This window comes from Zonotrichia leucophrys, chromosome 20 (genome assembly GCF_028769735.1).
Source record: "Zonotrichia leucophrys gambelii isolate GWCS_2022_RI chromosome 20, RI_Zleu_2.0, whole genome shotgun sequence".
NCBI classification, from domain to species: Eukaryota; Metazoa; Chordata; class Aves; order Passeriformes; family Passerellidae; genus Zonotrichia; species Zonotrichia leucophrys.
The window spans coordinates 8,251,195-8,262,548 of record NC_088189.1 but is presented as its reverse complement, the minus strand read 5'-3'; the positions used below and the strand labels follow the sequence as shown (position 1 = coordinate 8,262,548).

The window sequence follows — 11,354 nt, the reverse complement described above, 5'->3', positions numbered from 1 at the left end:
GTCATTGTTTTGCAGTTACTACAATGCAGGGAGGGGGAAAAAAGTAGCTCCAAAACAACAGATTTAGGGACTTAATTTAAACAAAAAGTCCATGTAATTATTTCTGATGGAGTATTTTAAATTAAAAATAGTGTTTTGCAAGAAGGAGTTATGCTGTTCCTAGAACTTTACCCTACAACAGAAAGAAAAGCAGCTAATTGCTGAAGTTCTTATGGTTTTAAATACATTAAGAAATTCTTAAGAAATGGCCAGGCTGTTAGGAATAAATATTGTCCAAGCTTCAGATGTTAACTTGCAAGGAAATAAGATGAGGACGTAAGAACTGAGAGAGGAAAGAAAATGAATGAAAAATGAATCCTCAAGCCCCACTGGTCAGATCAAGGCTGGGGGCAAAGACAGCTACTCAAGCTCCACCCCAAGACGAAATATTGCAGAGTTTAAAGAAGTGAAAGGCACCAGTAGAACTCATTCCTTGAGCCAGCAGAATTACAGGAGGCATTCCAGAGGAAACTCCAGAGGACACATTGATCAGATATGGGCCAAGGTGAGCAAGGGGAAAGCCCATCCTGTGATGCTCTTTGTTACCTTCTTACATCCATACTTCATGTTCAGCTCTGTCATGGACACTGAGAGGTCACTACTTCTCTAAGGAGATTTGATCCAATAAAAAAAGAAGTAGCAGGAAAGTGCTCTTCTATTGAAAGTGAGGATTTTCAGAGGAATTGCATTTTTTCATTTATTGTGTGCATGGGAAAAGCAAGCTTGTCAGAATGAGGTTTGGCAGCACAGGTATTTAACTGACATAAAAATGTTATATTTTGCAAATAGGAAGGGAAAACTTGCAGCTATTTGGAGTTTTCAGAAAAGGGCAAACGACAGACTGACAGACCTGACATAGGAGAAAGAAGCAAAGCAGAGCTTTGGGAATGTATCACTGCAAAGGTTGAGGAAGGCTACACTGAGCAGAGAAGGCTGAAATCTGAAGCTGAGGCAGAGAGGATACAAAAAATGGGAGTGTTGGGGGTTTTTTGGCAGTTTCTTTGTCACTGTGGTGGGTTTTTTGTTCACCTGCTAATATTTATAGATATGCAAACAGACCAGTTTAATAATGATTATAAAGTGTTTCATGTTGCTTTTCCAGCTCCTGCCTTTCTAAAGGCAAAACTCCCTGAGCCCTCAGCTCATTCTACAATAGATGTTCTTCACTGCTAAGTTTCTGAGGATTTTATTTAATAGTAGATATGTTCTTCAAGAATCATCTGTACTTCTCACCTCAATACTGTAAAAAACCCACGTTGCTCTACATTTGGACAGTGACTGCATTGCTAAAACTACCAGTGTAGTTATTTCAAGGCTTTTCTGAACTTGATAAATTTAAGATCATGCTGTAAAAAAATCTTTACATTAAGAAATCTCTTTGAACATAGGATGCTTTTTTTTTTTTTTTACTCAATAATGGCACAGGGTAACAATTTTCCACTCCTAAGCTTCACACTCTTACTCTTTCCTATCTCCCTCTTCACAGGGGAAAAAAAAACCTTTTTCATCTATACTTCTGCACTTCAGTTAAACCATCAAGCCATCTCCTACTAGAAATCCCTCCATAGGCTCTGATGATGGCAGATCCAAGCCAATCTTGGATCTTTGTTCTCTGGCCTCTGACTGAAGCCACAGTTCCCATGCAAGAGCATTCCAAAGCATATTTTAAGAATGCTCTCTCTCCAATTCTGCCACCTCTTCCACTGCCAAACAACATCCCAGTGTCCATCAGCATGTTCCTGTTAGGTGCTTCCAACAGTGGCAGCTGTGTGACACATAATGGGGCTAGAGACCACATCATGGCTTAAAATTCACACGGTTTCTCAGCTCAGTCAGGTTTCCTTTTTTCTCATTCAGAGGCAGCAAGGCTGTGCCTCTCTTAGGGTGACACCATCTCAGAATGGGAGAATTAATAGAGTTCAGAGAGATTTTTATCTAAGTAACTCATAAATATTCAATTTTCTCAGGTTTCGCTCCTCTTACATGCCTTTCTGATTTTAATTTAGTACAGGGTATATCTTTAGTACCCTGTACACTACTGCTTCTATATTTAATTATGCAGATAACCTCTAACAGCCTATGCAAGATGGAGCCTCTTAAAAAAAATGCTCACATAAAAATTATTTCTAATTTTAGCAGAAGCCTCACATGGGTACCAGTTACCTGTAGAAAGTAATAAGCAATTCTTCAGAGTTTGTTTGTGCTCTTTCCTCTTTGGTTGTATCCTCAAGCTTTTTTGCTCTTCTCATTTTTTCATAGCTGCAACGCAGCCGAGTACCAACTGGCATCTGAAAGAAAATGCAAGAGAACACCACACAAGTAAATTTTCTAGTGAAGAACTGATTGTGAGGAGAGGACAGGCCTTCACTATCACCTTCAATGGAGCAGAACGGCCTGAGCAGAACTTGATATTCATTGCAGAAACAGGTATGGCCCCCAGCTTCTTCCACAGGGACAGCAACGCTCCCTCAGGACATTCTTCTGGCCCAATCTGCACTACAGAGCAGCAAGAGAAAACCTCAGAGCCAACGTGCTCATTCACAGCCATGGAAGTGTGTGAGGTGTTTGTTGTACTGCTGCCACCCAAGCCAGCAGCCACAGCTTCCTTCAGTTGCCAATGTTTGGCACAAATTCATCTGAGGGGAGGGTTGGGAGGGTTACATCCCTGCTGAGTTCGTTGATGACTAAATCTCTATTTCAGCATGGCATGGGAAAAAAAATTGTTCTTTGTTTCTCTTGAAAGGTCCAAAACCCTCAAAGGCAACCAAGACCCTGGCCACGTTTGATATTTCCAGCACAGCGAGCAAGGAGGGCTGGGGTGCAGTGGTGCAGTCCAGCAGCACCAGCTCTGTGAGCATCTCCATTTCCAGCCCACACAATGCTGTCATTGGACGTTACAGGCTGAGTGTTCAAAGTGGCAGCTCCTCTCCACAAAGTCTTGGCACTTTTGTTTTGCTTTTTAACCCTTGGGCTTCAGGTATGAATATGTGGAATTTCCTCTAAAGATCTATGTTGCTGTTAGCTTCATTAATATTTGCAATTTCTCTGTTTGATCTATACTTTAATATAGCAGCTGAAAATTGACAACAGAATGGATCAGTGATCAAAAAGAAGAGTCTAACAGTTTCTTAGGACCTTCTGGTACATAGAATCAGCTCTGTAGCATGTACATACTAGACAGCTCATTGTCCTAAAAGAAAAGATTCTGCTTTTGACAAAGCTTCCCAATTTCTGCACAAGTTTAGATGAGAGTGTCTGGCCTCTGTAGAACCAAGAAAAGAGTCATATTTACCATTTTCTCAGAGATTTGGCAGTGTCACACCTCCATCTTCACTCAGACACCTCCCACCCCTTTCTCTAATTGTAGATCCTGAGTTTCACAATCTGTTTATAGCACCAAGAACAGCAAAGGGTGGATATCTGCAAGCACCCTTATAGATTAAGAGAGCTCTTGCCTTACAGAGCAAGACTCCTGAGGTTTTGTTTTATTTTGCCTGTCGTGTTTGTATATCTCTCTGTTTTGGTTTTTCAGGTGATGATGTGTTCATGCCTAACGCGGCTGAGTGTGAGGAATATGTGCTAGAAGAGTTTGGCATCATTTTTGCAGGCAATAAAAATCATATCAGCAGCTTTGGATGGAACTTTGGCCAGGTAAATGTAGCACTGAAGCACCAGACATTGTTTTTGCATGAACTGGATCATTTGCTTTTTCCAGTTCATTGCATACATCTCTGAAGAGCAGGACTCTGCTGTTCCAATGAGCCCTTGTGCCAAGCCCTGTTTCACTGATCAATATGAGGATTTGTAATCTACTATTCCCTGTTCTGCCTTGGAAGAGCAGCCAGCACAAACATTAATATCTTTACTAAGACTATGTAGTCTTAACTTAGTAAAGTACTGTAGCAATGCTGAGGCCTCAAGTCCACAAATTCCAAGGTTTTAAAAGCCCTGTGAGTTCTGATTTTCAGAGTTTGTTGTGGCCACATTTTTACATGGTAATGCCTGGCTTAGCTCTGCAGCATTTCAATCAGTGATTTAAAAACCCCATTCAACACTAATGTGGCTGTCTGCATCCTGATTTTTAGTAATCTCTGTTTTCAAAACACTGATTTCTTTCTGTACCACAGTTTCAAGGAGACATCCTCAATATTTGCCTGGCCATAATGGATCGGAGCCTGTACTACCGCCAGGATCCCATCACTGATGTGTCTCACAGACACGACCCCAGGTACCTGGGCCGTGTTCTCAGTGCCATGGTAAGCAGCAGCTTCACAAAGTGCAAACTCAACTACTAAGTGTCCTGTAAAAGTAGTCAGGGAAAGTAAATATGAAGCCACTTCACAGAGAATTTTAGGCCACTGGCTGTATGGTCCTACATGGTCAACTGCTCTGATCCTGCCAGGTTTATCTCCTCTGGGATAGTTTTGATAATTATCACTTTGATATCCAGTATTCACACTGCAAAAATAAGATTGGGATGGTTGAGGGAACAGTTCCTTGGAGGTCTTTAGTCCAGCCACCCATTTGAAGAGGAATTACGGGGTGCTAGATCAGCTCTGCCATGGACTTACCAGGCTGCTTTGAAACTCTCCAAGGAAGGAGGGTTTGTGGCCTCAGTGGGTGAGCAGTTCAGAGCTGCCCTACCCTCCTAATGAGGAAACTTTCTCTTATGTCAAATATGATTTTCCCAAGCTACAGCTTTCTGCTGTTGCCTCCTGGTATATAAAAGAGAAAGGTTAGTCACACTTTCCCCAGTGCAGCCTACTGTGAGCTTTTCCTTTTTCATGAGAGAGCACTGCTGGCTCAAATCAATATGGCATTTACTCTAACTCCCAGGCTGCTTTCAGACAGGCTGTAAACTCTTAATTTACCTCATCATAAATTTAGTGAATATCTTCTCAGGTCAACGCCAATGATGACCAAGGGGTGGTGCTAGGAAACTGGAGTGGAAAGTATGAGGGTGGCAAAAATCCCACCAGCTGGACAGGAAGTGGTGAAATCCTGCAAAGCTGGAAGAAATCAGGATTCAAACCTGTTAAATATGGACAATGTTGGGTTTTTGCAGCAGTACTGACTACAGGTATGTTTCATGTCACGCACATGACTGACATTGCACAGATTCTATTAAAAGAAACACTGATAATACTTCCTATGTGGAAGCCTTTGAAGACATTACTATGCTATATGAAACCTGCAGAAATATTGCTTTCTGTCTGTGGCTTTCTCTTCACTCTTTAGTGCTTAGATGTCTGGGGATTCCCACCCGCACAATTACAAACTTCAGCTCTGCCCATGATGCAGATGGAAATCTGCGTGTGGATGAGTTTTATGATGCAGAAGGAAATCATTTGGAGAGGGGAGCTGACAGCGTGTGGTAAGCCTCAGTGTTTAATTGAAGAGCTTATTAATGTCTACAGAGGATGGATTCTAATGACAAATGCTTTATCTTCTTAAGAATTGCCTTAAAAACTACTACACACATGCAGAGGATCAATAAAAAATACTACAGAATAATACTACAAGACTTGGTGTTTTCACTCTTTCTCAATTAAACAAAGTATTGTGACACTAATTACAACAGCTTATTGAAGCCAGGGCAGGCAAAACTATAGTTATGATGCCACAGATGGCTGAAAGCTTGCAATATTGCAGTGGATGTATCAAACAGTGGTGACTTAATCTAGTTTGAAATTTTTTTCAAAACCAGTAAAAGTTCATCAGAACCAGCTTTCTTGCAGTGGCACCATTTGCAGTGAAAGTAATTTAACTACTGCCTCTATTTAGCATCAAATGCAGCTCAAACAAGCTTGCATTCAGCAAAGAGCAGAAGTAGTCCCTCAGTTTCTGTCTTGTTTATTCCCCTTCTTGTTCTGGACCCTTTCTATCTACATGTGACATGTAGAACTGTAGCATTATGCCAGAAGGAAACCTAAAGCTAAAACTAAGGAAATGTATGGAGCTTTTGGAGAAGAATATGCTCAAGGAATCTTTATAACCTGATAAATTTGTTTTCTGCCCTTGAACATTTATATTTATTCCACAATGCAATTTTTGAGCACATTTCTAGTTAATGTAGTGAGGGTCAGGGTAGAAGTAGTGTGTCTCAGATAAGAACTGTGCAAATAAAGGCATTTAATCCAGGCAACTAAGATGGCTGATTAAAGGAGGTGAACAGGAATCCATAAACACATACTAGTAGCTTACTTGGTTCATTCTTGCACCCAGGAATTTCCATGTCTGGAATGAAAGTTGGTTTACACGCAACGACTTGGGCCCCTCTTACAGTGGATGGCAAGTTCTGGATGCAACTCCCCAGGAAGAAAGTGGAGGTACACAAATTTTATTTCAGGATTAATACTGAAAATTTATAAAATCAGTCACTTTTAGAGAGAAGGAAAAAGAGAAATCATTGCAGAAGCAATTAGTCAATCTGCTCAGAAATAGTTGCAGAAGAAAATACTTCATTGGTTGCATTTAGAAAAGCTCCAGATCATCTGTGGATGCCAAGAAAGGAACTAAAATTCCAGGAGCAGTTTTTACAGCAATTCCTATACTTCCAATGTAGGTATCAAGTGCTATTGAAAATTAAGGGATAATTTAATATAAATCAAGTGTACTTTCAGAATAAACACAAGATACATTGATGAGTGACCTTGTATGAGGGTTTATGTGAATGAAAGGGCTTGAATGGGACAGCAGCACAGGGCAATTCAGGAGTTAGTGATAAATATCTGTCTAATAATCTGCTTGCTGGCAAAGATTATGCCTAAATTCCTTTTCCTTGATGCTGTAGGAATTTATCAGTGTGGTCCTGCCTCACGGCACGCCATCAAAGAAGGAGAAGTAGAGCTGGACTACGACGGCCCATTTGTGTTTGCAGAAGTGAATGCAGACTGTATGTACTGGAACTATGACTCTGCAACTGGAAAGAAAACTTTGATATTCTCCAAGTCTACAGAAATTGGTGCCTCCATCAGTACCAAGGCAGTTGGTAGAGATGCTCGTGTAGATGTCACCAGGGATTATAAATATGAGGAAGGTAAGTAAAACCTCTGGTTCTTCTGATCACAGTTGCTTCATTCCCAAAAGTATATAAATTTTCAGTTAGGAGTCTCTTAGGGCATTTATAAAGTAGGAGCAGAATTTATACTTGATTTATTCAATTCCTACAAAAAAGGGAAGAAAAGGTACTGAGAAAAAGAAAAAACAACTGCCTTCCCTTTCTGATATGTAGTTGCTTTGTGGGACCTAAATAAGTCAAGTCCAAGTATCTCCAAATAAAGTGTTCACTGTTCCATCTTCCTGTTGCTGGCATGCATTGTCTGCCTTTGCTTAGTGAGAATTATGCTACAGCCCAGATTTTGTAGGATGAAAGGTGTGTTGCAGAAACCTGAGCTAAGACCCAGGAAAAGCAATTATTTCAAAGGGTGCAAGAGCAAAGCACCTTCTCAGTCCTTCGGGTCTATCATCCCCATGTTATATTTATCTTTTTCCTTTGCTCATCAGCAGCTTCTGCTTCTGTTAAACCCCTGTTACCTCAATCCACGAGCCTTCTCCCCTCCTATGGAAAAGGGGAGTGAGGGGCTGGGTGGATGCTTGGCTGCCAGCCAGCCTCAACCCACCACACAGTGCCATCAGCCTTCCCCAACATTTGGACCTCCCTCTGTGCTAGCAAATAAGAATTCACATTTCTAAATGTTATAGCCATAAAAAGGGATAGAAATGGGGAAAGAGAAACTTTAGACTAAAGACTTTATGTTTTAAAAAAATGTTATTAGAAGGACAGTGATGTTACTGACTGCAGATACAGAAAATGAGGTATGGCTGTGGAAAACAGAGAGCTTGTTTATCTCTAAGCACAGACACCATGTCCTAGCTAGCTTCTCTCTAGCAGCCATGTAAAATAGGAGATGCATGTTAACTGTGGAGGATAATTTTCATGGTTCTCCCGGACAGGCTCTGCAAAAGAAAGAGAGATTTTCAAAAAAGCCCGTAAGAAGCTAGGACTTGAGGATAAATTTGATCCTACAGCACCAAAACAGGAGGAAGTTGAACAGAAACCTGACATCTCAGGAAAATTCAAGGTGGCTGGCTCTTTAGAAGTTGGCAAAGATCTCAACCTACTTCTGGTTCTTGAAAATTTGCAGTCTGATGCTAAGACTGTAAATGTAAATATGACTGCATGGAGTACTCTGTATACTAGAAGACGAGTTAATCAGATCTGGAAGGACTCTCTGTCTGTCACTCTGGCCCCAAAGGAAGGTAATTTTTCAAATACCTTTTAAACATAATGGTTTTATCTGTAAAGGGGCATTGGAGGCTGCTCAGCTTGGGGGGAAAAGCTGTTAACAAACTGTAATCCTAAATCCCTGGGTAGAAGAGGCTGAGAAAAATATTGCATTTCACGTACATTAACAAGGCATGCTTCACACTCTCATGTCCCCAAGTGCTTTTCACATTTTGGAAAATGTTATCATTAGGAGCCTGGGATAAGAGATGTGTCAGCATCTCCAACATGAGGTGAAAGATCATTGGATCACAACTGATACAGTCTTGTATTAATCTTAGACTTCAAAGTCATTAGTGAGAAACAGAAAAAATAATTCATTTCTTTAATATGTAATTTAACTTCTGGAGAGGCACCAGCAAACTCCTTAAACTCCAGCTGTTGCATCTTTCAGAGCAATAGGTGGGGAAAGAAGCCAGGCAATACAGTAGTATTTAATGGAGAAGGGATAACATTAAAGAAATCACTATCTACCTAAAGCAAACAGATAGATTTGCATTAATTAATTTTGGCAATGATGGCTGAAGACCCTCCTATTCCTAGTCACAGCATAAAAGGAAAATACTAATGTTAGATATGCTTATAAAAGCATATACCAATTCCTTTTTTAATTTTTCCTTCTAGAAAAACAATTCCCCATTAAGATAAAGTATCCTGAATACCAGCAGCAGTTAACTACAGACAAAACAATCCAGGTCACAGCTTTATGTCATGTAAAAGATGGGATTCAAGTGCTTGTGAAAAGAAACATCACCCTGGACAATCCTGCCATTGACATACAGGTAAATTCCTTTTGTTGCAACTGCAGTGGCAGGGAAAAGGGAAAGGGAGTTCTTTGAGAGCACTTTATTCCCTGAAAGAAATGCTCTGCTCACGTTCAAGAATTCTGCCATGGTTCATCACAGCCTCTCATAATATCTCCCCTTCTGACTCCTGGAAAGGCTCAGCTAGAAAAGAACACAGAACCTGACCTCACAAGAATTTTCTTTGCACAGGTTCTTGGTGAAGCAAAGGTGAATAAAGAGGTGGTTGTGGAGGTGGCATTCACCAATCCCATCAACGAGGAGGTGAAGGACTGTGTGCTGCAGGTGGAGGGCAGTGACCTGCTCCAAGGGATCCTGGAGCTACGGTGGGTACCAGAACCATCTCCTGCTATCAGACACACAGGAATGTGGGCATGGATGAGCTGGAACTGAACTGTGGGATGAGACATCACCTTTTTCTAGCTGTCAGCTGGGAGGCACAGGTTATGAGCACACAGTGATGAGCCAGCTCTTCATCTAGGCTGGGCTTTGGCTCCATGGTTTGGGAGGTCAAATAATTGCTGTCCTAATTGGACAGAACTTGTTTTCCTGCCTATCTAGCAGGACCACACACTTCCAGAGAAAAAATTCATGCTTACTCAAGCTGTAAGTGTTGCTGAGGCTGTCTATCCTGCTATAGGCCAGACAGGTTGCACCTTCTTGTTGTGATCAAAGGCCAACAAGAGCATACACAACTATTTCTGTCCAAATTACAACATACCAGGATATTTTTTCACTTTATTAAATGGACTGCAGGTGCCAATCTGGGTGCACAGCATTGTAAACAAATTGTATGTATATCCAACATATAGAAGTACATGTAAAAAGCAGATACAGCAGTGTCTCAGCTTTGGGAACAAAAATGAATACTACTTAGACACAGGTTGTGATCTCAAAGGGTGAGAACTCTGAAAGCACAAAGCCAGGTCTGCTCCATGCTCAGCTTTTCCAGACACAGCAGATCACTGTTTGAGGATGGTTTTTGCAGAACAGACTAAACTATGACAAGCAGATTTTTCCAAAATGAGAGCTCCAGGCACACTAATTTTCAAGTTCTGCTTTCAGAACTCTACCAAATAATTATCTTAGGAGATTATTAATAAACAGAGTCTAGAAACTATTTGATGATGTTGAGATTGAGAAGACTGGAATAAAATACCTTTTTTTTTTTTTTTTTTTTTTTTACTATAGATAAAATTGCCTATTATCTTCTTTGGTGATTTTGTAACTTTTTCTGCCCTTTTCCCTTCAGTATTTCATAATTGAAACAGAAAGATTAAATTTCCAGACTATCCCTCATTTTGTACAGACGAGAAATTGCATAAAAATTTCAATGTATCCTCACAAATGTAGCTATTTCTGGGAAATACCTGGGATATAAAAACATGCTCTTTAGCTGAATACATAGACAAACACAAACAAACAAACACAGCAACTTAACATTGCCATTTGCACTTGAGCAATTAGGAATGGTTCATCCCATCATTTATAAGCTCTCCTGAGGGAATTTGCCAACCTCCTGTTGTCTATCCCACACAATTTTATCCTCAGGCAAGACAAGACACTATGTCAGGGTAAGAGAAAAACATTAACAAGTTTCCAAGAGTTACAAAGCATTCGGTGTAAAACATTTTCATTTCCATTCAGAATTTCCTGCTCTGTAAACACTGAGGTTTCCTTGGTGCTATACTCCTTTCTAATTCCAGCGTTGATATTAATATTCTGCAAGGTCTCTGTTTATTCTTTTGCAATGATTCAGTGATGTGTTTTACACCCTCTGTTCTGCATGAAATCTTATCTCACATATTATTGTGTCCCCCTTTGTGGGCTTATCTGGGTTAATGCATAATGAATTTGTGAAAGCCTTTAATGTATGGATTTGAGTCTTTAAGTACTTATCACATACTTATCTGATAAGTATTGTGTGATCAAGCCATGTGTGATCTTTTCATGGCCGTCTTACTTTGAAGTGATAAGAGTTCTTACTCCAGGTGGAAGATGATTAGTGAAGAAACTGAAGCATGTTGCATAAGACTGTTTTTGACTTATATTTTCCCTCTGTTTCCTTTTTTTTTAGCATACCACCACTGAAAGCCAGTGAGAAATCCAGTACCAAGTTTAAACTTATCCCTTCTGAAGCGGGACCCAAACATCTACTTGTTAATTTCTTCTGTGATAAATTTGCAGATATCAAGACCTTTAAGATGGTAAATGTGATTAACTAA

At 40.3% G+C, this 11,354-nt stretch overlaps 1 protein-coding gene across 1 annotated transcript; it reads left to right on the top strand.

The window, feature by feature from the left end:
- Positions 1-534: 534 nt before the first annotated feature.
- On the top strand, positions 535-11,354 carry LOC135456214 (protein-glutamine gamma-glutamyltransferase E-like). Its single transcript, XM_064729942.1, has 13 exons — positions 535-544; positions 2,299-2,466; positions 2,783-3,016; positions 3,572-3,690; positions 4,167-4,295; positions 4,942-5,119; positions 5,278-5,413; positions 6,265-6,368; positions 6,833-7,078; positions 7,996-8,301; positions 8,951-9,108; positions 9,322-9,455; positions 11,207-11,354. Exons 1-13 carry the CDS (start codon positions 535-537, stop codon positions 11,352-11,354), a joined length of 2,070 nt encoding a protein of 689 aa, XP_064586012.1.